Here is a 27,354-nt window from a genome sequence, read left to right as displayed (position 1 = left end):
CAGAAAAATGGCTTATTGGGATGGAGAACCGGCTGGAGTAAATGGGGGAGAAGGTGTAGAGATTCTGGAGAAATGTTAATTGGTGTATCCTCAGGCCAGATCATGGAGATAACATCATTGAATCTGAGCCTGGAGAGGGGTTTGAGATTATGGGTGATTAGAAAGGACTCCTCTAGACAGCTCATGAATAGGTTTGCGTAGGATGGTAACATTTGAGTGCCCCTTGATGTACTGTGGATAAAGTTGTAGGTGATGCCTTCAGAGGAAAAGTAATTATGGGTGAGGATGTAGTTGGTCATGATGATCAGAACAGAAGTTGTAAGTTTGGAGTCAGGCAGGCTTGGAAAAATTAGTGTTCACTAGTGACATTGGGGATATTAGGTTGTAGACATCATGTACCATCAACAGTGATGAGCAGTCACCAGATGGTAAATGAACTGCAACGTAGAGCATTGGTAGAGGAAATGGTTGGCATCTTTTAATAGGAGATTAGATTACAGTTAATATGCTGGAGGTAATCATGTACCATCAACAGTGATGAGCAGTCACCAGATGGTAAATGAACTGCAACGTAGAGCGTTGGTAGAGGAAATGGTTGGCATCTTTTAATAGGAGATTAGATTATAGTTAATATGCTGGAGGTGTTGGTGCACAATGGCAAAGATTCTCTCTCTGGGGATGCAGTAACTACTGTAGCCACAATGGGGTATCCTGGGTGGTTGGGTTGTGTATGTTAGGAATCATATAGAAGGTAGGGGTGCAGTGAGTACTGGAAGTAAGGGACTATACAGATTCTACATCTACACCTTTGTACATACTCTGCAAGCTACCATACAGTGCTTTGCAGAGGGTACCGTGTACCACAACTAGATGTTTCCTTACCCGTACCAGTCGCAAATAGGGCAAGGGAAAAATGGTTGTCTCTCTGCCTCTGTATGAGCCCTAAATTCTCTTATCTTTGTGGTCTGTACGCAAAATGTATGTTGGTGGCTGTCGGATTGTTCTGCAGTCAGCTCCAAATGCTGGTTCTCTAGACTTTCTCAGTAGTTTTATTCAAAATGAATGTCTTCTTTCCTCCAGGGATTCCCACTTGAACTCTCAAAGCATTTCCATAACACTTGCATGCTGATCAAACAGGGTGGTAACAAATCTAACAGCTTACCTCAGAATTGCTACGATGTCCTCTTTCAATCCAACCCGGTGTGGATCCCAAACACTCAAGCAGTGCTCAAGAGTAGGTCACACTAGTATCCTCTAAGCGGTCTCCTTTACAGATGAACTACAATTTGGTCTTTCCATTTCATATTGCTTCAAAACATTATGCCCAGAAATTTAAATGATGTGACTGTGTCAAGCAGGACACTACTAATGTTTATTTTTCATATTCATCTGCATTAACTTACATTTTTCTATGTTAAGAGCCCAGGCGCCATTCATCACACCAACTGGAAATTTTGTCTAGGTCATCTTGTGTCAACCTATAATTAGTTATCTCCGTCACCTTCCTGTACACCACAGCATCATCAGTGAACAGCTGCAGATTGCTGCCCATCCTGTCTGCCAGATCATTTACTTACGTGGAAAATAGCAACAGACTTATTGTGCCTCCCTGGGGCACTTCTTATATTACTCCTGTCTCAGACGAATACTCGCCATTGAGACAACATGCTGGATTCTATTACTTACGAAGTCTTCGAGCCAATCACATATCTGGGAGCCTATTCCATATGCACATACCTTCAGTAACAGTCTGCAATGGGGTACCATGTTGAACACTTTTCAGAAACCCAAAAGTATGAAATCTGTCTGTTGCCCTTCATCCGTAGTTCGCAAAATATCATGTGAGAAAAGAGCAAGCTGGGTTTTGCATGAGCAATGCTTTGTAAAGCCATGCTCATTCGTGGACATGAACTTTTTGGTCTCTAGGAAATTTGCTACATTCGAACTTAGAATATGCTCTAGAATTCGGCAGCAAACTGAGTAAAAAATATTTATCTGTAATTTTGCGGATCCATTCTTTTACCATTCTTATATATGGGAGTCACCTGTGCTTTTTTCCAGTCGCTTGGCACTTTGTGCTGATTGAGAGGTTTGTGATAAATGCAAACTAAATAAGCGGCCAATGACATAGAGTATTCTTTGTAAAACTAAATTTGGATTCCTTCCAAACCTGGTGACTTATTTGTTTTCAACTCCTTCAGTTGTTTCATAATGCCAGGGATGCTTATTACCATGTCATCCATATGGGGCTCTGTGCGATGGTCAAATGACGGTGCGTTTATACGATTCTCCCATGTGAACGGTTTCTTAAATATGGAATTTAAAACTTTGGCCTTCCTTTTGCTATTTTCTACTGCCAAACCAGACTGATCAATGAGTGACGGGATGGAAGCCTTAGACCCGCTTAGCAATTTTAGGTAGGACCAGTGTTTTCTCGGGTTCTCTGCCAGATCTTTAGCCAAGGTATGACAGTGGCAGCTGTTGTATGCTTCACGCATAGATCTATTCACAGGCACACAAATCTCCACTAATCTTTGCCTGTCATGATTTGTGTCTTTTTGACCCAAGAGTGCACCTTTACTTCTTCAGCATTTACGAATTTCATTATTAAACCACATTGGGTCTTTTCTGTCCTTAATCCACTTATTAGGCACATACTTATCCAGAGAATGATTTGCAACCTGTGTATGAACTTTACCCATAATTCAGAGGAGAAATCATGTATGATGTTCCACAAGGCTCGGTCTTAGGTTCACTATTGTTTCTCATGGATGTAAATGACGTTTTGTGTAATATACAAGAAGCAGAATTAGTTCTTTTTGCTGGTAAGACTAGCATTGTAATCAGTACAATACAGGTGGATGATGGAAGTGTTGAAGGCTGCTGGCTTCATGCATGAGTGCAAGTAGAGCTCGCAATTTGCAGCACTGTTCCTAGAGTTGATAGGGGTCCTTTGGTTTTGAGACAAGTGGAAGGTCTCAACCAAAGGATTCATTGACTCTGTGATGGTTTTGGCTGCAGGTTTCTAGACCTGCATTATTGGTTGGGGATTTGTAGGACTCCCCTTGATAGGTCAGGTGTGCACTACATAAAGGAAGCAGCTACTCAGTTAGCAGAGCACTGTTGCAGTGCACATGATAGTTTTTTAGGCTAGGCGATAGTTTCAGGTACTCTAATGAAAACTTGTCAATCGATACACAGCAAAGGAAATCAGATTGACTTCAGAGTAAAGTCAACTAGACAGTCACAATTTTATCAGTAAATTGTCAAAGTATTTGTAACAATGTTCCCAAATGTGTTCGCTGCAGTTGACAGAAGTATTGTGTCATTGAGGTCGAAGATGAGTATGCCATTGAAGTTATCTGGTTACATTTAACAGGTCTAGGTGAGACCAAGTTAATTGTTGGTTGTTTTTACTGGCCACCTGATTGTGCTGTGACAGTTCTAGAGCCAACCAAAGAATTTCTATGGTCAACTACTCGTAAATACCCAGATCATGCATTGCTAGTTGGAGGTGACCTACAGAGTATATAGATTGGGATGTCTATGGATTCATTCCAGGGGGTACAGACAGACAATTGTGTGAAGTGCTTTTGAACATGTTTTCTGAAAATTGTCTTGAGCAGCTAGTCTGGCAGCCCATACACAGTGGAAATATCTTAGACCTTGTAGCTACAAGTAGACTGGATCTTATCGACAACATCAGTTTAGAAAAGGGGATTAGCGATCATGATGTCATTATAGCAACAGTGGTTTGAAAGTTAATAAATCAGTTAAGATGGCTAGGAGAGAGATTCTGTTAGAAAGAGCAGATAAGCAGTTGTTAGCATCTCACTTGAACAGTGATCTGACATCACATAGTGCAAGTGAGATGGACGTAGAGGAATTATGGGCAAAGCTGAAGGAGATTGTAAATCATAGACTGTAGAGTTATGTGTGTAGTGAGAGGATTAAGGACGGAAAATACCACCATGATTTAATTACAAGATTCGGAAACTGCTGAGGAAGCAGTGGCTGCTGCACTCTTGGTTCAAAAGAGAACACAAAAATGACTGCAAGGAAAGGTTAGTAGAAATTCATGTGTCTGTGGAAATATCTATATGCGAAGCATACAACTACTACCACCATAAAGGAGAAAATTCTGCTCCTATGTAAAATCGCTAAGTGGGTCTAAGGCTTCTGTCCATTCACTTGTCAACCAGTCTGGTGTGGCAGTTGAAGAATCCATTCACTTTTCGACCAGTCTGGTGTGGCAGTTGAAGAATCCATTCACTTTTCGATCAGTCTGTTGTGACAGTTGAAGACAGCAAAATTAACACCCAAATTTTAAATGTCATTTTCGAGAAATCAGTCATGCAAGAGAATTGTTCAAACATATCATTTGCTTGTGGTCTTGTGGTAGAGTTCTCGCTTCCCGCACATGGGGTCCCGGGTTCGATTCCCGGTGGTGTGTCAAGGATTTTTCCTGCCTCGAGATGACTAGGAGATGTTGTTGTCGTCTTCCTCATCATCATTCATCCCCATTAGGGTCGGACGAAGGCAATGGCAAGCCACCTCCACTAGGACCTTGCCTAGTACGGCGGTGCGGGTCTCCCGTATCGTCCCCTACACTTCTCGGAGTATGGGACCTCATCATCATCATCATCATCATCATCATCATTTGACCATCAAACACACCACTGTATCATCCCTGTGAAGAGAAACAACTATAGGAGTTGGAAACAAACAAGTCACCAAGTCTGGATTGAATCCCAATTCAGTTTTTTAGAGAGTACTCTGTGGCATGGGCCCCTTACTTAGCTTGCATTTATTGTTAATCTTTTACTCAGTGCAAAGTACCAAGCAAATGGAAAAAAAGTGCAGGTGATTCCTCTATACAAGAAGGGTAAAAGAACAGACCTGTAAAATTACAGACCAATATCCCTGACATTGGTTTACTGCAGAATCCTTGAACATATTCTCAATTGAAATATAATAAATTTTCTTGAGACCAAGAAGCTGATGTCCACGCATCTGCATGGTTTTACAAACTATCATTCGTGTGAAACGCAGGTTGCACTTTTCTCAATGATCTACTGTGAAGTATGGATGAAGGACAAGAGGCAGATTCCATTTTTGTAGAATTCCAGAAAGTGCCCCATTGCGAGCTGTTAAAGAGGGTACAAGCACATGGAACAGGTTCACAGAAATAGGAGTGGTTCGAGGACTTGTTAAGTAATAGAACTCGATGGTGACTACTCATTGGAGACTAGGATATCGCCAGGAGTGCCCGGGGGAATGTAATAGGACCTTTATTATTCTCTGTATACATCAGTGATTTGGTGGAAGGTTGAGCAGCAATCTGTGGTTGTTTGCTGATGATGCTATGATGTACAGTAATGAGTCAAAGTTGAGTGACTGTAGGAAGATAAAAGATGACTTAGACAAAATTTCAAATTGTTGTGATGAATGGCAGCTAGCTCTAAATGTGGAAAAATGTAAGTTAATGTGGATAAGTAGGAAGAACAAACCTGTAATGTTCAGTTACAGTATTACTAGTGTTCTGCTTGACACAGTCAAGTTGTTTAAATATCTGTGCACAATGTTACAAAGCTATATGAAATGGAACGAGCATGTGAGGGTTGTGGTAGGAAAGGCGACTTATCAATTTCAGTTTACTGGGAGAATTGTAGGAAAGTGTGATTCATCTGCAAAGGAGACCATATGTTGGAGACTAGTGTGATCTATTCTTAAGTATTGCTCAAGTGTTGGGTTCCGTACCAGGTCAAAGTAAAGGAAGACATCAAAGCAATTCAGAGGCGGGCTGCTAGATTTGTTACTGGTAGGTTCAAACAATGCAAGTGCCAGAGAGATACTTTGGGAACTCTAATGGGGATCTGTGTAGAGAAGGCGACATAATTTTCAAGGAATACTATTGAGGAAATGTAGAGAAGCAGCGTTTGAAGCCGATTGCAGAACAGTTCTGTTGCCTCCAACATACATTGCGAATAAGAACCACAAAGGTAAGATAAAAGAAATTAAGGCTCATATACAGAGGCATATAGCTCGTTATTTTTCCCTTGTTCTGTTTGTGTGTGGAACAGGAAAGAAAATGACTAGTAATGGTATAGGGTCTCCTCCGCCATGCACAATAAGGTGGATTGCAGAGTATCAATATACACTCCTGGAAATGGAAAAAAGAACACATTGACACCGGTGTGTCAGACCCACCATACTTGCTCCGGACACTGCGAGAGGGCTGTACAAGCAATGATCACACGCACGGCACAGCGGACACACCAGGAACCGCGGTGTTGGCCGTCGAATGGCGCTAGCTGCGCAGCATTTGTGCACCGCCGCCGTCAGTGTCAGCCAGTTTGCCGTGGCATACGGAGCTCCATCGCAGTCTTTAACACTGGTAGCATGCCGTGACAGCGTGGACGTGAACCGTATGTGCAGTTGACGGACTTTGAGCGAGGGCGTATAGTGGGCATGCGGGAGGCCGGGTGGACATACCGCCGAATTGCTCAACACGTGGGGCGTGAGGTCTCCACAGTACATCGATGTTGTCGCCAGTGGTTGGCGGAAGGTGCACGTGCCCGTCGACCTGGGACCGGACCGCAGCGACGCACGGATGCACGCCAAGACCGTAGGATCCTACGCAGTGCCGTAGGGGACCGCACCGCCACTTCCCAGCAAATTAGGGACACTGTTGCTCCTGGGGTATCGGCGAGGACCATTCGCAACCGTCTCCATGAAGCTGGGCTACGGTCCCGCACACCGTTAGGCCGTCTTCCGCTCACGCCCCAACATCGTGCAGCCCGCCTCCAGTGGTGTCGCGACAGGCGTGAATGGAGGGACGAATGGAGACGTGTCGTCTTCAGCGATGAGAGTCGCTTCTGCCTTGGTGCCAATGATGGTCGTATGCGTGTTCGGCGCCGTGCAGGTGAGCGCCACAATCAGGACTGCATACGACCGAGGCACACAGGGCCAACACCCGGCATCATGGTGTGGGGAGCGATCTCCTACACTGGCCGTACACCACTGGTGATCGTCGAGGGGACACTGAATAGTGCACGGTACATCCAAACCGTCATCGAACCCATCGTTCTACCATTCCTAGACCGGCAAGGGAACTTGCTGTTCCGACAGGACAATGCACGTCCGCATGTATCCCGTGCCACCCAACGTGCTCTAGAAGGTGTAAGTCAACTACCCTGGCCAGCAAGATCTCCGGATCTGTCCCCCATTGAGCATGTTTGGGACTGGATGAAGCGTCGTCTCACGCGGTCTGCACGTCCAGCACGAACGCTGGTCCAACTGAGGCGCCAGGTGGAAATGGCATGGCAAGCCGTTCCACAGGACTACATCCAGCATCTCTACGATCGTCTACATGGGAGAATAGCAGCCTGCATTGCTGCGAAAGGTGGATATACACTGTACTAGTGCCGACATTGTGCATGCTCTGTTGCCTGTGTCTATGTGCCTGTGGTTCTGTCAGTGTGATCATGTGATGTATCTGACCCCAGGAATGTGTCAATAAAGTTTCCCCTTCCTGGGACAATGAATTCACGGTGTTCTTATTTCAATTTCCAGGAGTGTAGATGGAAATAGTAGATACATATAGCAACATAAGAAATTACAAATAACGTTCTTAAAACTATTATTGAGTGGTATTCTGCAAGTGGTCAGACCGTCAGTTTCTAAGAGACACAATAATTCGATTCTGCGCACCTGGCGAGGGAATAGTAACTGGGGTGTAAACTTCAAAATTCTAGGTGGGAATAGCAAGAACACATTTTTGTACTCCTATTACAGTTCATCTTCCCCCATGAACCATGGACCTTGCCGTTGGTGGGGAGGCTTGCGTGCCTCAGCGATACAGATGGCCGTACCGTAGGTGCAACCACAACGGAGGGGTATCTGTTGAGAGGCCAGACAAACATGTGGTTCCTGAAGAGGGGCAGCAGCCTTTTCAGTAGTTGCAGGGGCAACAGTTTGGATGATTGACTGATCTGGCCTTGTAACATTAACCAAAACGGCCTTGCTGTGCTGGTACTGCGAACGGCTGAAAGCAAGGAGAAACTACAGCCGTAATTTTTCCCGAGGACATGCAGCTTTACTGTATGATTAAATGATGATGGCGTCCTCTTGGGTAAAATATTCTGGAGGTAAAATAGTCCCCCATTCGGATCTCCGGGCCGGGACTACTCAAGAGGACGTCGTTATCAGGAGAAAGAAAACTGGCATTCTACGGATCGGAGCGTGGAATGTCAGATCCCTTTATCGGGCAGGTAGGTTAGAAAATTTAAAAAGGGAAATGGATAGGTTAAAGTTAGATATAGTGGGAATTAGTGAAGTTCGGTGGCAGGAGGAACAAGACTTTTGGTCAGGTGATTACAGGGTTCTAAATACAAAATCAAATAGGGGTAATGCAGGAGTAGGTTTAATAATGAATAAAAAAATAGGAGTGCGGGTTAGCTACTACAAACAGCATAGTGAACTCATTATTGTGGCCAAGATAGACACAAAGCCCATGCCTACTAAGAGTAGTACAAGTTTATATGCCAACTAGCTCTGCAGATGATGAAGAAATTGATGAAATGTATGACGAGATAAAAGAAATTATTCAGGTAGTGAAGGGAGACGAAAATTTAATAGTCATGCGTGACTGGAATTCGTCAGTAGGAAAAGGGAGAGAAGGAAACATAGTAGGTGAATATGGATTTGGGGGAAGAAATGAAAGAGGAAGCCGCCTTGTAGAATTTTGCACAGAGCATAACTTAATCATAGCTAACACTTGGTTCAAGAATCATAAAAGAAGGTTGTATACCTGGAAGAATCCTGGAGATACTAATAGGTATCAGATAGATTATATAATGGTAAGACAGAGATTTAGGAACCAGGTTTTAAATTGTAAGACATTTCCAGGGGCAGATGTGTATTCTGACCACAATCTATTGGTTATGAACTGCAGATTGAAACTGAAGAAACTGCAAAAAGGTGGGAATTTAAGGAAATGGGACCTGGATAAACTGAAAGAACCAGAGGTTGTAGAGAGTTTCAGGGAGAGCATAAGGGAACAATTGACAGGAATGGGGGAAAGAAATACAGTAGAAGATGAATGGGTAGCTCTGAGGGATGAAGTAGTGAAGGCAGCAGAGGATCAAGTAGGTAAAAAGATGAGGGCTAATAGAAATCCTTGGGTAACAGAAGAAATATTGAATTTAATTGATGAAAGGAGAAAATATAAAAATGCAGTAAATGAAGCAGGCAAAAAGGAATACAAACGTCTCAAAAATGAGATCGACAGGAAGTGCAAAATGTTTAAGCAGGGATGGCTAGAGGACAAATGTAAGGATGTAGAGGCTTACCTCACTAGGGATAAGATAGATACTGCCTACAGGAAAATTAAAGAGACCTTTGGAGAGAAGAGAACCACTTGTATGAATATCAAGAGCTCAGATGGCAATCCAGTTCTAAGCAAAGAAGGGAAGGCAGAAAGGTGGAAGGAGTATATGGAGGGTTTATACAAGGGCGATGTACTTGAGGACAGTCTTATGGAAATCGAAGAGGATGTAGATGAAGATGAAATGGGAGATAAGATACTGCGTGAAGAGTTTGACAGAGCACTGAAAGACCTGAGTCAAAACAAGGCCCCGGGAGTAGACAACATTCCATTAGAACTACTCATGGCCTTGGGAGAGCCAGTCATGACAAAACTCTACCATCTGGTGAGCAAGATGTATGAGACAGGCGAAATACCCACAGACTTCAAGAAGAATATAATAATTCCAATACCAAAGGAAGCAGGTGTTGACAGATGTGAAAATTACCGAACTATCAGTTTAATAAGTCACAGCTGCAAAATACTAACATGAATTCTTTACAGATGAATGGAAAAACTGGTAGAAGTGGACCTCGGGGAAGATCAGTTTGGATTCCGTAGAAATGTTGGAACACGTGAGGCAATACTAACCTTACGACTTATCGTAGAAGAAAGATTAAGAAAAGGCAAACCTACGTTTCTAGCATTTGTAGACTTAGAGAAAGCTTTTGACAACGTTAACTGGAATACTCTCTTTCAAATTCTGAAGGTGGCAGGGGTAAAATACAGGGAGCGAAAGGCTATTTACAATTTGTACAGAAACCGGATGGCAGTTATAAGAGTCGAGGGGCATGAAAGGGAAGCAGTGGTTGGGAAAGGAGTGAGACAGGGTTGTAGCCTCTCCCCGATGTTATTCAATCTGTATATTGAGCAAGCAGTAAAGGAAACAAAAGAAAAATTCGGTGTAGGTATTAAAGTCCATGGAGAAGAAATAAAAACTTTGAGGTTCGCCGATGACATTGTAATTCTGTCAGAGACAGCAAAGGACTTGGAAGAGCAGTTGAACGGAATGGACAGTGTCTTGAAAGGAGGATATAAGATGAACATCAACAAAAGCAAAATGAGGATAATGGAATGTAGTCAAATTAAATCGGGTGATGCTGAGGGGATTAGATTAGGAAATGAGACACTTAAAGTAGTAAAGGAGTTTTGCTATTTAGCGAGTAAAATAACTGATGATGGTCGAAGTAGAGAGGATATAAAATGTAGACTGGCAATGGCAAGGAAATCGTTTCTGAAGAAGAGAAATTTGTTAACATAGAGTATAGATTTAAGTGTCAGGAAGTCGTTTCTGAAAGTATTTGTATGGAGTGTAGCCATGTATGGAAGTGAAACATGGACGATAACCTGTTTGGACAAGAAGAGAATAGAAGCTTTCGAAATGTGGTGCTACAGAAGAATGCTGAAGATAAGGTGGGTAGATCACGTAACTAATGAGGAGGTATTGAATAGGATTGGGGAGAAGAGAAGTTTGTGGCACAACTTGACTAGAAGAAGGGATCGGTTGGTAGGACATGTTTTGAGGCATCAAGGGATCACAAATTTAGCATTGGAGGGCAGTGTGGGGGGTAGAAATCGTAGAGGGAGACCAAGAGATCAATACACTAAGCAGATTCAGAAGGATGTAGGTTGCAGTAGGTACTGGGAGATGAAGAAGCTTGCACAGGATGGAGTAGCATGGAGAGCTGCATCAAACCAGTCTCAGGACTGAAGACCACAACAACAACATTACAGTTCATTTCGACCACATTTGCGCTTGAAATCATTGCAAATCTCAGGAACAGACATATCACCAAGAAAACATGTATTGTGTGTTTTCCTTCAATGATGATCTGTGACAATTCAGATTTAAGAAAGAAAGTTTTCAGTGCTCAAAAAGCTGATTTAAGAATAATATGTGGTGTTCACCAATGACCATTTGTTAGATATTTGTTTAAGGAATTAGCCATTTTGACTACTGCTTCACAATATATTCATTCCTCCTGAAGTTTGTTGTAAATAATGTATTACAGTCCAAAATGAACTGTGAAGTACATAATTATAAGGGCAGTCAAATGAAAACCGAACATCCACCACAATGGGACCATGGAACGATTCCATTCAAAAGTAATCACCTCATGTGTTAAGACAACTATTACACTGGGAGATGAGATCATCAATACCTGTCTTGTAGAATGCGCTCAACTGCTGATGGATCCACAAACCACACCCACTCTTGCACTTCCTCGTCTGACTGAAACTGATGTCCATGCATGTTATTTCTCCAGTTTACGAGAGATGTGAAAATCATGGTGAAAGATTTGGGTTGTATGGAGGATGGTTCAGTGTTTCCCAACCAAATCACTGAAATGTAGTATTTGTTTGATTGATAATGTAGTGGCAGGCTTTATCATGCAACACAATGACTCTGCCCAACAACATTCCTGGGTGTTTTGACTTTATTGCGTGTGCAGTTTCTGCAAAATGTTTTTGTAACTCTGGACATTGATTGTTGTTCCCCACTAGAGGTGCTTGATGAGCAGAGCAGCAGAGGCCCCCTGAAGTCAAGAGAAGGATGTCATCATGACTTTACTGGAATTTGTGTGAACAGCTTTGGATTTCTTTGGTGGGGAGATGTGGGATATTTCCACTGTTGGCTTTACCATTTGCCCTCGGGCTGTTCTACGGAATCATCCTCTTGCACAATATCGCCCGTCCCCACACTGACAATTGCATGAAGTCTACGCTTTAGTGATTTGGTTGAGATACACTGCAACACCCTCCATACAGCGTGGATCTTTCACCGGGCGATTTTCAAGTCTTTGGTGACTTGAAGGAAGACATTCATGCATGTCACTTTCAGTCCGACGAGGAAGTGCAATAGTGATTGCAGTTGTGCAGCAATCAGCAGCTAACTGCGTTCTATGAAACAAGAATTGGTCATCTTATCTTCCAGTGAGGTAAATGATATCAGTTTCAGTCAGACGAGGAAGTGCAAGAGTGATTGCAGTTGTGGAGCAGTCAGCAGCTAACTGCATTCTATGAAACGGGAATTGGTCATCTCATTTTCCAGTGAGGTAAATGTTTGAATGCGTATGGTGATAACTTTTGAGGTGAACCATTCCATAGTCTCATTGTGGTGGATGTTTTCATTTGACTGCTCCTCATACTATACCAGAAGTAAAAAATGACATTTATCATTCTACATTAAGGTTGTCTTTAGCAAAATAATAAATAAATAAATATGGATGCACAACGTTGCCACTGTCATTTTTTGTCACTTACTATATGGTATAAAATGTCTGAGAGCAAAGTTAAATTTGAAACCCCTGTAACAGTTTCTCCTTGACAACTCCTCTTATTCCACAGAAGAATTTCTGTGTATGTAATATATAAAAGGGGGTGGGTAAGAATTACTAATTTACATGCATTATGGAATATAAAAATAACCAATATAAAAATAACCAACTTACCAGTAAAGTGATTTTTGTATTCTCTTATAAGCTTCCTTGTAATTCAGTTTTTTAAACTATTCCTTGTCTCCTCAGATTCAGCATCTCATCTATTAGTCAAGATTTTTTGGCAATAGTTTTAGCATATCTGTCACTGCTGTTATTTCATTGAAGATTTATTTGCTTTCTCTATGCTTCAGACCATTTTCTTGAACTTCACCCTGTACTTGTTATACATGTCTTATGATACCATCCAAACTTTCAAGTACACTTGGTTTCTCTGTTATGTGAGTAATTGTGTAGTTGATCTGGAATCTAAGGTTAGCAGTTACTATCCATTCATGTTGTTTTCTTTTGTGTTCTCTTGAAGATTGTGCTTGTAATTATCAATTACTTGATCAGAGTTCCAACAGTTACGCCCTTGGAGTCCTCAAATCAGTGTACACCACTTAATGACTTGCAGCTACATCCTTCTGTGTTGTGTAACTAGTTCTTATCTACAAGTTAGTTATTTATTTAGTTATTAGTTAGTTTCTTGTTGCATGGATCATTTGCCAATAAATCTTAATGATGTGGAATCAGTGAAGTTACATCAACAGAGTGTAAAATAAAAAGCAAATTGGATTGCTAAGTAGAACTGTTTAGAAAAATAAAATCTTTGTTGCATTGTGTTGTTAAATCTACTTAATGTTATTTATGTTTAGAAAAACATAGTCATATGCCAGAAACATAAATTAAAGTACAGCATGATTCATGAGATGGTTGGTTAGTACAGCTATGAATTACTTTGCTAAGGTAATTTTGTAGCCTGTGGTACTACTAAGTTATCTCTGTGTGCAGTGTGTTACCATTCACACTCTCTCATTTCCCCTCTTTCAGTTATGTAAACTGAGATGTAAGAAAGACAGCTATAATATTTATGACACTGCTCATGATTACAATGAAAACAGAATATGTATCTTTAAATTGTGAAAATTATAAGCTCTTTGTTTTGTTCATTTTGGACACATTGTTAAAAACTTTGTTTCCATGCATTTCAGGGACCTTTCTTTTGGGCGCATCACAGTTTTGGGTCGATATGAAAGTGATGTTGAACCAGAACCAGATAGAAAAGAAGGTACGATATAGATGAAATTTGGTGTTGCTTGCAGTTTGATGATAGTTTTTATGTCTTTTGTTGACTGAATAAGTTAGAATAAAGGTAGTGCAGCTAATTTAAGGAATGAAAATGTTCTTATAATCATGAACTTTGTTTAGAATGCACTCACCTCTGAAGTATTACAAAAATGTTGACTTTTTGTGAGGATATTCTGATAAAGTTACAACATTTTGTATATCTATTAGTATTGCTAAGCCACTGTTCATTTTTTCTTTCTTCCTGTGTTCTTCCATTCTGTTTCATTAGTTCATTTATTAATGTCATTATTTTGTCCTTCCAGAATCTCGCCTGACTCGTGTTGTTAAAAAACTAGTCAACATGGAAGAAGATAAGGTATGATTATTGTGCATATTATGCAAACAGTGAACACTGCAAATATATTTTGTGTCAAGTTTAACTTCTGTTCTTAACGGTTACACACCCTTAGTGAATTGTAAGGAGTACCTCATAAATGTGTGTGTGTGTTTTTTTTTTTAATCTTTATTATGGCTGCTGTTTGTAACATTTTAAATGTAGTATGAGGTACATTCAAGTTCTAAGGCCTCCGATTTTTTTTCTAATTAACTACTCACCCGAAATCGATGAAACTGGCGTTACTTCTCGACATAATTGCCCTGCAGACGTACACATTTTTCACAACGCTGAAGCCATGATGCCATGGCAGCGGCAAAGGCTTCTTTAGGAGTCTGTTTTGACCACTGGAAAATCGCTGAGGCAATAGCAGCACGGCTGGTGAATGTGTGGCCACGGAGAGTGTCTTTCATTGTTGGAAAAATCCAAAAGTCACTAGGAGCCAGGTCAGGTGAGTAGGGAGCATGAGGAGTCACTTCAAAGTTGTTATCACGAAGAAACTGTTGCGTAACGTTAGCTCGATGTGCGGGTGCGTTGTCTTGGTGAAACAGCACACGCGCAGCCCTTCCCGGACGTTTTTGTTGCAGTGCAGGAAGGAATTTGTTCTTCAAAACATTTTCGTAGGATGCACCTGTTACCGTAGTGCCATTTGGAATGCAATGGGTAAGGATTACACCCTCGCTGTCCCAGAACATGGACACCATCATTTTTTCAGCACTGGTGATTACCTGAAATTTTTTTGGTGGCGGTGAATCTGTGTGCTTCCATTGAGCTGACTGGCGCTTTGTTTCTGGATTGAAAAATGGCATCCATGTCTCATCCATTGTCACAAACGACGAAAAGAAAGTCCCATCCATGCTGTCGTTGTGCGTCAACATTGCTTGGCAACATGCCACACGGGCAGCCATGTGGTCGTCTGTCAGCATTCGTGGCACCCACCTGGATGACACGTTTCGCATTTTCAGGTCGTCATGCAGGATTGTGTGCACAGAGCCCACAGAAATGCCAACTCTGGAGGCGATCTGTTCAACAGTCATTCGGCGATCCCCCAAAACAATTCTCTCCACTTTCTCGATCATGTCGTCAGACCGGCTTGTGCGAGCCCGAGGTTGTTTTGGTTTGTTGTCACACGATGTTCTGCCTTCATTAAACTGTCGCACCCACGAACGCACTTTCGACACATCCATAACTCCATCACCACATGTCTCCTTCAACTGTCGATGAATTTCAATTGGTTTCACACCACGCAAATTCAGAAAACGAATGATTTCATGCTGTTCAAGTAAGGTAAGCGTCGCCATTTTAAGTATTTAAAACAGTTCTCATTCTCGCCGCTGGTGGTAAAATTCCATCTGCCGTACGGTGCTGCCATCTCTGGGACGTGTTGACAATGAACGCGGCCTCATTTTAAAACAATGCACATGTTTCTATCTCTTTCCAGTCCGGAGAAAAAAAATCGGAGGCCTTAGAACTTGAATGCACCTCGTATGTGGAAATGAAAATATTTATTTTGTCATGTCAGTTATTGACATTATCATCATTGTTGTTGTCATCATACATTTCACATCCACTGATGCATTTTATTATGTCTTTGACTCCAGTATAGAACTGTCTTGGTCCAACTATAGCTCATTTGCCTGGTTGGACGTCATACTCATGTTTTCCAATGCGTGGTTCCTCATCCACTTGTTTGTATTTTTGTGTCCCCTGGAAGTTCCACATACATAAAAAAACCTCTTCATCTTCCTGAACAACATTTACTTTTTGAAAGTTATGGTTTCTTCTCCCACCCCTTTCATATAAACTCCGTATCTTGCTGCTGTAATGCAAAACTGATAATATAATACTTATTGCCACTTTTTGCTTTCACATGCATCAGATGTTTCGCTTTGGAAACTGAAGACTCTCTAGGCTACGTCTTGTCTTCTGTTAAATTTATTTTGCTGCCCATTCAGTTATTGTCTTCTACTGGCCTAAATCATAAACTAATTTTGTGATCTCATTCGTCATTCATGCAGTTTTCTTTTCAGTGGGTTTGTTGTACATGATGTTTTATTGCAATAGATCTTCATGCTTTCATCCATATTTACTCTATTAAGTTCTGCCATTCATTTTTGGAGTTTACATGCATTAGAAGTAAACAGTAACATTTTCATCGATGAAACTTAGGTTAATTAACACACATTCTCCTCTTTGTGTTGCAGTTTAAGGAGGTGAAAATTTCCTCCAGGATTGTAGACAATAGTATCAGTGCTACAGAGTCTTCTTGATTGATGATTCTTTCAATTCTGAATTCGCCAGTAACCTGATGAAGTTTGGTGGAAGCTGTGGCAGTCACGACATATTCTTCTGGATACTAACATAGGTTGCTTTATTATTCAGTGGCTGTTAGTATTGCAGACACAGTCATACTTCATACATATTGCCATATTTTATTCATGACTTGCAAGTAGTCCAGTGTGCTACATTCACACCCAAAGCCCACTTGTTCCTGGGATTTTTCCCACTGTTAGTTTTATGCAGTCGTTCCATCTTGGGTCACTCTGAATAGTTACTCCTAGGTATTTCATGGTTGTTACTGTTTTCATTACCTTATTACCAATAGCATAATCAAACAGTAATGTATATGCAATATATTAAAGTACACAGCCATTTGTGAAAAGTGCTACACCGAGAAGGAATTACCCAAATAGCGCCACACTTGATGGAAGTGGCGACAGGTGTGCAAGCAATACATGATATGTTTTGTAGTGAGATGGGGTACATGTAGGCCAAGCAGAGCTCTCTTGTGTCTGTCCGACGGTCAGTGTTGTGCCTGGTGTAGTCAGTGCAGAACTGTCAGACAAGGTGGAAACAATACAGTGAGTGTCAGTACGCCTCGTTGACGTCAAAGGGAGCCATATCGGCTTGTGAGCGAGTTTGAACGGGGCAGAATGATCGGGGTTGTCATACCATGACATTTCGGCTTGCACAGGGCATGCTGCTATGACAGTGATGTGTGTGTGGAAGTATTGGATACAAGAAGGTTGTACGCAGCGATGAGTGGGAACTGGACCACGAAACATGACCTCAGCACGGGATCACCGTCATCTTGTCCGCATGGCCATTACGGACCGTACAGTGTCATCGCTGGAGCACAGCAACATGTATGAACTTGTAAATAATAGATTTCAGGTATCAGTCGTCCTTTTTAAATTTTATTGGCAGATATAGATTTCAGCTAGAAACTAGCCATTCTCAATGCACTATCATTTTTGATCAATGCATGTAATGCATGGCTAGTTTCTAGCTGAAATCTAGATCTGCCCATAAAATTTAAAAAGGATTACTGATAGCTGAAATATATTATTTACAAGTCAATATAACAGTCGCTGCGTGCAACAGCCTTCTGAATGGAAGGTAATCTGATAAGGTATGAACTTGTCTGCATCGACGGTTCGTCGCCATCTGCTGCAGGTTGGACTGGTTGTACGCATGCCATTATGTCGACTTCCATTGTCCAGAGACCACAAACTCCTCCAACTGGACTGGGCATGTGAACACCTTCACTGGGGTGCTGAGTGGCAACCTGTAATCTTTTTGGATGAGTCCTGCTTCAACGTGTCCTACGGTGATGGCTGCATGTGTGTCAGGCAGTACCGCGGTGAGCACAACCTGGAGGGCTGCATTGTGGAGTGGCAAAGCGGACAAATACCAGGTGTGATGGTTTGGGGTGCCATTGGTTACAACAACTAATCTTGCCTCATACGTAGGCTCTTACTGAATTGTCAGATTTGAGCATTGTCAGGCCCGGTTTGTACTTAGCGACTGTGTGGGAACACTGGGTGGCACGTATAAATCCCCAAACTAATATCCAATTGAAAGACTTGCATCAGGTCGTTGAACTGTACGACATTATTATTAATAATAATTCTGTGCATCTATCAGACGAATGTTCTTGAAAAATGAAATGGCATGCTTGTTTTGCCTTTCTGCACCCATTGTTGATACTCTGGTGGTCTTCCTCCATTTTCCTAATTTCTGTCATTTAGCCTCATATAGAAAGTGGCATTGGTTGCAAACAGCCTCATGGGGCTTCTGACATTATCTCCTACACTGAGGTGACAAAAGTCACGGGGTATCTCCTAATATCTTTTTGGACCACCTTTTGCTTGGTATAGTGAGCAGCTCAGTGTGACATAGACACAGCAAGTTATTGCGAGTCCCCTGTAGAAATATTGAGCCATGATGCCTCTAACAGCCATCCATATTTCCAAAAGTGTTACTGATGCAGGATTTCATTCACAAACTGACCTCCTGATTATGGCCCATAAATGTTCTGTGGGATTCAGCATTGCCAAATCATTCACTTGATTGTCCAGAAAATCTTGACCAATCGGGAACAGATGTGACTCAGTGACATGGTGCATTGTCATTCATAAAACTTCTGTTGTTATTTGGAAACATGATGTCCCTAAATGGGTGCAAATAGTCTCCAAGTATCCGAACATAACCATTTCCAGTCAGTGACCAGTACAAGATCAGTTCAGCTGTACAAGAGGACCCAGTCAATACCACATAGACACAGCCTACGCCATTATGAAGCCACCACCTGCTTGGTCCATGGCTTCCTGGGATCTGCGCCACACTCAAACCCTACCATCAGCCCTTACCAACTGAAATTGGGACTCATCTGATCGGGCCATAGTTTTCTAGTCATCTGGATCCAACCTCTATGTTCAAGAGCCCAGGAGAGGCGCGGCAGGCAATGTCAAGCTGTTAGCAAAGGCATTCACATCGGATGTCTGCTGCTGTAGCCCATTAATGCCAAATTGCACTGCACTTTCCTAATGGATAGATTGGTTTTACATCCCACATTGGGTTCTGCAGTTCTTTCATGTGTTGTTGCTTGTCTGTGTGCACTGACAACTCAAAGCAAATGCCACTGCTGCACGTCATTACGTAAGGCCATTAGCCACTGCATTGTCCATTGTGAGAAGCAATGCCTGAAATTTGATATTCTCGACAGACACTTGACACTGAGGATCTCGGAATATTGAATCCCCTAATGATATCCAGAATGGAATGTCACATGCTACAGACTGAACAAATAGATTATTTCAATCCACTACTGGCTATACACAAGATTCGGGTGGTTCCGGAATCTGAACATGTGGAGGTCATTGTCCACATGTTCGGATTCCGCCAGTCCTTAGCCCTCACCAACATAGTCCTGCAAAACCATATTAACCAAGTCCAAACCTCCTTGCAGTACCTTCTCTCCATCTGAAAAATTCTCTTGCTATTTAGTCCCAAATTCTGGAACCCATAACACACATTGAAACTTTTGCCCTGCAGGAAGTTGAGCAACATGCACAATGCCACCTCAAAAAGCTCTCCACCCTGCTCACTTCCTACTCCCACCTTGGAGTACCACTGTCCACCTCCTCTACAACAACGTCCAAACCTCCCCCACGTCCCCTCATAGCTGACAAACCCTGTCTCGTAGACCTACTACACTTATCTCACCCTCCAAAACTCCCTTCCGCCACCACACAGAATCCAGAACCTAAACAGACTCACAACACAGTCATGAACCTTTCCTCCAGAAGCCTTAGCCCTACAGAAATATCAGTCCTTTCCAAAAGCCTCACCTTTTGCCCCACCCACAAATTCAATCATGCAGGACTTCTTAAAGACCTTCTGCCAGCCCCTACAGTGGAAACCCTTTTTTGTCACTAACCCTACCAATCATGCTCAGCCAAAGACCAATAGTGAACCTTGCCTAACTCAGTTCACTCCTCCACCCAACCATGAACCACTACCACTGTCCCCAAACCACCCCGTGTTAACTTTACAGAATTTCTTAACCTCGAACCTTGCCTCACCATAATTCCCTAAATCCCCCAACATGCAAAGTAACTTCATATCTGCAGAAAGAACCACAATCTATCATCTAAAAACTGGTCCTGACCTTATAATTCTACCTGCGGACAAAGGCTCCACCACTGTTGTTTTGAACTGCAAGCATTACTGAGCGGAAGGACTCTGCCAGCCGCCAGGTACTTTCACCTGCCAACCTTGCCACAGTGACCCCATTCCAGTAATCCAGCAGGATCTCCAGTCACTACTAAAATCCTTAGGCCCATCCCAGAACGCCTCCCTGGAGTCCAACTCCCTCCTTGCCCTACCACATGCTTCCTAAAGTCCATAAACATAACCACCCAGGACGCCCCACTGTGGCCGGTTACTGTGCCTCCACTGAGAGAATTTCTGCTCTCCCAGACCAACACCTTCAACTGATTACCTGAAACCTACCCTCCTTTATAAAATATACTAACCATTTCGTCCACCGACTCTCGACATTTCCTGTCCGTTTACCACACGGTGCCCTGCTTGTCACTATTGATGCCACCTCCCTGTACACTAACATGCCAAATGCCATGACCTTACCACAATTGAACACCACCTTTCCCAACATCCAACAGATTCCAAACCAACCACCTCCTTCCTAGTCTCCCTGACCAAATATATGCTCACCAACAATTACTTCTCCTTTGAAGGCATTACCTACAAACAAGTCCTGGGTACTGCTATGGGCACCAGCATAGCACCATCCTATGCCAACCTATTCATGGGCCATCTAGAGGAATCCTTCCTAATAACCCAGAATACTAAACCCCTCGCGTGGTTCAGATTCATTGATGACATCTTTGCTATCTGGATCGAAGGTGAGGACACCCTATCCACATTCCTCCAGAACCTCAACTACTTCTCCCCCATTTGCTTCATCTGGTCCTACTCAACCCAACAAGCCACCTTCCTAAATGTTGACCTCTACCTCAAAGATGGCTACATAAGTACCTCCATCCATATCAAACGTACTAACCACCAGCAATACCTCTAAGTTGACAGCTGCCACCTCGAAATATACCGAAGGTCTCACTGAAGCCTTCACTGACCATAATTATCCTCCCAACCTTGTACAGAAACAAATCTCCCATGCCTTATCTTTTCAGTCTCCCACCATCTCCCAAAGTCACACCGTTCGGCCACAGAGGAGCATTCCCCTCGTAACTCAGTACCACCCAGGACTGGAGCAACTGAATTCCATTCTCTGTCAGGGTTTCGGTTACTTCTGATTGTGCCGTGAAATGAGAAATGTCCTGCCCACTATCCTTTCCCACCCCTCCCACAGTGCTATTCCGCCGTCCACTGAACCTACACAATATACTCGTCCATCCTTACACAACCCCTGCTCCCAATCCCTTACCTCATGGCTCATACACCTGCAACAGACCTGTCCCATACATCCTCCCACCACCACCTACTCCATTCCAGTCACTAACATCACCTATCCCATCAAAGGCAGGGCTACCTGGGAAACCAGTCATGTGGTCTACAAGCTAAGCTGCAACCACTGTGCTGCATTCTATGAAGGCATGACTAACATCAAGAATGCACATGAATGGCCACCGACAAACTGTGGCCGAGAAACAAATGGATCACCCTGTTGCTGAACATGCTGCCAAACATGATTCTTCATGTCAGTGTCTGTTTCATAGCCAGTGCCATATGGATCTTTCGCACCAACACTAGCTTTTCTGAATTGCGCAGATGGGAACTTTTCCTACAATACATCATATGTTCCTGTAACCCTCCTGGCCTCAACCTGTGTTACTCACTGTCCTCACCCATCCACCCCCTTCCCTGTTCCCACCGATTCCAGCACTACACAGCTGTCATTCCACCACCACACCCAATCTTCTTATTTCTCTCTTTTTCCACTACTCCCCCCCCCCCTCTCCCCTGCCCTCTGTCTAACCTGCAGCACTTTGCTGTCCACCAGCCCCACCATACTATCCCTCCCCCCTCCCCGCCCCACTGCTTGCTGTGTGGTTTCAGTTGGCTGAGACTGCAGTCGTGAGTGTGAGCTGTGTTTGCCTCTGTGTGTGCGTGGGGGGAGGGGGGGGGAGCATATATGTGTCTTTTGTTGACGAATGCCTTAATTGCTGAAAGCTTTAATTGTGAGAGTCTTTTTGTTGTGCCTATCTGTGACTCAGCATATCTGCTGTATGTTGAGTAGCAATTTTCCCTCTCATGATATTGTTAGATTCCATCCTGAATTTTCCATTGTTTGACATAATTTGAATGTGTCATTTTAATCATCAGTCCCATGACATTTGAATGTGTCATTTTAGTCATCAGTCTCATAGTGTGAAGTGGCTGCAATACTGAAAAGTGCTCCACTCTCTATTCAAATTACCCACATTTTTGTTTTTGGAGAAGACTGTAGGCCAGAACATGGTATCTTCTAGGGAAATAATTGAGTTGCCTAGAAATGAATCAATTTGTAAATTTTACTAGCAACTCAGAAATGTGACAATATTCTATAGTCAGTTCAGTTTTGACGCTACAGTAATTAAAAAAAAGATTCTATCAATTACTTTTTTTTCCAGCTTGAAACTGCCATTCAGCATTCTCTCTGATCAAGATGGAGCAATTTAGTTTCCCTGATCCACATTTATGGCATTCCCTATACTAAGGATTATTTGTGAGTAAAGCTTTTTGAAATTACCGCAGGAAAGTCTTAATTCAGTTGCCCTGAGAGACTGTAACAGATTGACCTCTTCCTCCTCTTTTATACTGACTTGTCTCTCAAAAGGAGGAGGAAGAAGAAGGAAAAAAAGATGGTAGTTTGGTTTTCATGTAGTTTATAACTATGCTCAGAAAATACTTCATTCAGTATTTTGCAGTTTCAACAAAATTTATTTAGCTGAGCCAAAAGGTCATCAGAGATCACTTTAACGATTATATAGTGGAAAGTTATTCAGTTACACAAATGTTATTACCCATTTACAAAAATACATTACTTTCAAAACAGTGTCCACTAGACCCATTTTATGAGTCCTAATATTTCATGCTTTCATTTAAACTGTCTGAATGTCTGTTGTGTATGTCTGTTGTGTAGTACCTCCAGCAAATTTTGTTTCACTTCTCCTTTGTCCTGAAAAAGTTTCTCTTTTAGGTTCATTTTCAATAAGTGAACAGGAAAGAATCTGAGCGGAGATCAATGTACAGGGCGCAAAACTTATGTCATTTTGTTTTTGGAGAAAAACATATAATGATGTTTGCCTTGAAATGTCTTAGTATTGGAGCAGCCAGTTCTTTGATTGCTACAATATAGGCATTTTTTTCAGAAGTGCCTCAGAAAATAGTTTCAACAACTCAAGGTAGTGATGATTGTTGACTGTGGTAAAAAATTCATGGTGGACCATCCCCTTCATGTCAGAAAAAACAAACTAAATTTATTTTCACATTGTACCATAACTGTTTTGCTTTTATGAATGCGGAGGTTTTTTATTGGAACCACCAGCTTCATCTACTGATTTTTCTTCAGGGTCCTATGAATAAGAAATATCACCTGACATCATCTACAGTGTCACCTCAGCATTACAGAGGTCTGCTAAACACGGGAAGTGCAAATCGATTCCAGTCCAGTGCAGACCAGTAGAGAGTAGAAGCTGCATCACTTTAAACAGCCTGGGAATTTTGAGGCAACTTCTTATCATCAGAAGTAAAACCACAAATCTGGCAGCGGCCCAATAAAACTAGGTCTGCCACTTTGGGCCGTTAACTGGGCATGGCAGAGTCCCACCTCAATAGTTTCACTCTGAGACTCCAAGTGAGCATTTCAGAGTACCTCTGAGTGCCGTAACACAAAGAATAATCGCTTCTGGGCTTTTGGCAAGCTAAGTGTATTTCTTTTTTGACAAATAATCTGATGAAAGAGATATCATTATTGTCTATAATACGACATTACAGCTCATTACAAAGTTATTTTACTATGATCATTACCAACTTTACACCAAATCAAAATATATCCATCACCATTTATCTTCCTCTTCCTCCTCTTGTTAATGGTCATTGGTTTGTCTGCTGCAACTGTTCTATATGCATTCTGTGAAATAATCCTTTTGTATATGATGATTTCTTTTAATAAGATGGAAGTTTGCAACTTGATGTTAGTTTGATGAACTTGATGTTAGTATGATGTTCTTTCATGCCAACTCCATAATTAGTGATTCTCCTTCAAGGATGGCAGTAGACATCTGACACACAACACAATGTAGTCAAGGCACCAAGAGGAGAATTTGTCCGTACTGCCACTCCATGTGGACCATAGGCATTTTACTTACTTGAATGAATTTTTATTTCATGAAGGATATTGTTAGCTATAAACTATTTTTTGTTCTGATGGAGTTATATTTTCCTTGAGACATATGAATCTCAACTTTATCTTTGGTAATGGTAGTAGCTGAAGAAACGGGGTAAGCAGGAGACTCAGGTTCAAGTTCCAACCATTGCACATATTTTAATTCATTTCTTCAGCCTCTATCATTATTTTTTGTTCATTTTTGATTTGGTGAAACGTCCGTTTGACTCATGCTGAGAGTTTTATTTATTCTATAGTGGCTGGCCAGTACTTACCTCAGCTCAGTACAGCCGATAGATACACAAAAAACAGAACCGAAAATTTACATTCCTAGCTTTCGGAACAAATGTTCCTTCATCAGGGTGGAGAGAGGGGAAAGAAAGGGAAGAAGGAAAAGTGGATTCAGTTACTCATAACCCAGGTCATGAAGCAACAGGGAAAGGAAAACAGGGAGGGTAGCAAGGATGGAGGCATGGTTGTCAGAGGGAAGCCAAAGACATTCTACTGTAAGTACTGTGCCAGCTTCAAACCAAAGAGGATGCATACAGAAGTGAAGAGGTATACAGTATAAAGATAAACACAACTATGTAGGATGAAAAGATGCGTGAATGGCTAAAGAGGAAAGGGAAAGAGGAGAAGACTGAAGAGTAAATGGGAGTAAGGTTGTTTAACGTAGGTTCAGTCCAGGGGGATGGCGGGATGAAAGGATGTGTTGGAGTGCAAGTTCCCATCTCCGCAGTTCAGAGGGGCTGGTGTTGGGTGGGAGAAGCCAAATGGCACATACGGTGTAGCAAGTTCCTAGGTCCCTAGAATTATGCTGGAGGGCATGCTCCGCTACTGGGTATTGGACATCTCCTAGGCGGACAGTTCGTCTGTGTCCGTTCATGCGCTCAGCCAGTTTAGTTGTTGTCATACTGATGTAAAAGGCTGTGCAGTGCAGGCATGTCAGCTGATAAATGACATGTGTAGTTTCACACATGGCCCTGCCTTGTGTATGTTTTACCAGTAGCGGGGCTGGAGTAGGTGGTTGTGGGGGGATGCATGGGGCAGGTTTTGCAGCAGGGTCGGTTACAGGGGTAGGAACCGCTGGGTAGAGAAGGTAGTCTGGGAATATTGTAGGGTTTAACAAGGATGTTACGGAGGTTAGGGGGGCGACGAAAGGAAACTCTGGGTGGTGTGGGGAGAATTTTGTCAAGGGATGATCTCATTTCAGGGGTTGACTTGAGAAAGTCATATCCCTGGCGGAGTAATTTGTTGATGTATTCGAGGCCAGGATAATATTGGGTGACAAGGGGGATGCTTCTGTGTGGTCTGGGGGTAGGAACATTTTTGTTGGACAGGGAGGAATGTATTGCTTGGGAGATCTGTTTGTGGACAAGGTCTGCAGGATAATTGCGGGAGAGGAAAGCACTGGTCAGGTTATTGGTGTAATTGTTGAGGGATTCATCACTGGAGCAGATACGTTTGCCACGAATACCTAGGCTGTAGGGAAGGGAACGTTTGATGTGGAATGGATGGCAGCTATCAAAGTGAAGGTATATTGTTTGTTTGTGGGTTTGATATGGACAGAGGTGTGGATGTGAGCTTCAACAAGATGAAGGTCAACATCCAGGAAGGTGGCTTGGGTTTTGGAGAAGGACCAGGTGAAATTCAGATTCGAAAAGGAGTTGAGGTTATGGAGGAAATTAAGGAGTGTTTCTTCACCATGAGTCCAGACCACAAAGATGTCATCTATAAACCTATACCAGGCCAGGGGAAGCAGCTGTTGGGTCTTCAGGAAAGCCTCCTCCATGCGGCCCATGAAGAGGTTAGCATAGGACGGAGCTATCCTGGTTCCCATGGCCGTTCCCCTGATTTGTTTGTAGGTCTGGCCTTCAAAAGTGAAGTAATTATGGGTTAGGATGAAGTTGGTAAGTGTGATAAGGAACGAGGTTTTTGGAAGATCTTCGGGTGGGTGTTGGGAGAGGTAGTGCTCAAGGGCAGAGAGACCATGGGTATGTGGGATGTTTGTGTAAAGGGATGTAGCATCCATGGTGACAAGAAAGGTTTCAGGTGGGAGAAGAGTGGGAATGGATTTGAGGCGTTCTAGGAAGTGGTTTGTGTCTTTGATGTAGGATGGGAGTGTGCGGGTGATAGGTTGGAGGTGTTGGTCTACGAGAGCTGAGATACGTTCCGTTGGGGCTTTGAAGCCTGCTACAATGGGACGGCCAGGATGGTTCTCTTTGTGGATTTTGGGTAATAGGTAGAAGGTAGGAGTACGGGGCTCAGGTGGAGTGAGTAAGTCTATGGAAGCCGTTGTGAGGCCTTGTGAGGGACCTTGGATTTTTAGGATTTTCTGCAGCTCAATCTGGATGGAGGGAATGGGATCCTGGGTAACAGCTTTGTAGGTTGAGGTGTCGGAGAGTTGACGCAGTCCTTCTGCCACATACTCCACACGGTCAAGTACCACAGTTGTGGAGCCTTTATCCGCCGGGAGGATGACAATAGAGTGGTCTGTTTTCAGCTCCTTAATGGCACGGGATTCATCTGGGGTGATGTTGGGGGTTGTCGGGATGTTCTTCAAGAAGACCTGGGAGGCAACACTGGATGTGAGGAATTCCTGAAATGTCTGCAAGGGATGGTTTTGGGGGAGGGGAGGAGGATCCTTTTGAGAAGGCGGTCGGAACTGTTCTAGACAGGGTTCAACACTGGGTCTAGTATTTGGGGGCTGTGTTTGGGTAGTGAAGTGATATTTCCAGTTGATGTTCCGGGTGAATGAGAGGAGATCTTTAACCAGGGCAGTGTGGTTGAATTTAGGCGTGGGGCTAAAGGTTAAGCCTTTTGATAGAACAGATGTCTCTGGAGGAGAGAG

The 27,354-nt window shown here is 42.7% G+C and overlaps 1 protein-coding gene across 5 annotated transcripts in view; it reads left to right on the top strand.

The window, feature by feature from the left end:
- Window positions 1-27,354, top strand: part of LOC126194836 (A-kinase anchor protein 10, mitochondrial) — a 156,323-nt gene that overhangs the window by 94,120 nt on the left and 34,849 nt on the right. For 4 of the 5 annotated variants that reach the window (XR_007538512.1, XR_007538510.1, XM_049933175.1 and 1 more), the window contains exons 9-10: window positions 13,839-13,915; window positions 14,238-14,290. Coding sequence is in view for 2 of the 5 variants with exons in the window: in XM_049933175.1 (XP_049789132.1) it covers window positions 13,839-13,915; window positions 14,238-14,290 (130 nt within the window). In the remaining 3 variants the exon portion in view is untranslated. Of the gene's footprint in view, window positions 1-13,838; window positions 13,916-14,237; window positions 14,292-27,354 lie in introns of those variants that run through there. The other variant, XR_007538513.1, reaches the window with a different exon arrangement.

This window comes from Schistocerca nitens, chromosome 1 (genome assembly GCF_023898315.1).
Source record: "Schistocerca nitens isolate TAMUIC-IGC-003100 chromosome 1, iqSchNite1.1, whole genome shotgun sequence".
Taxonomy (NCBI): Eukaryota; Metazoa; Arthropoda; class Insecta; order Orthoptera; family Acrididae; genus Schistocerca; species Schistocerca nitens.
The sequence above is the reverse complement of the archived record's forward strand: the minus strand, read 5'-3'. Positions and strand labels throughout refer to the sequence as shown.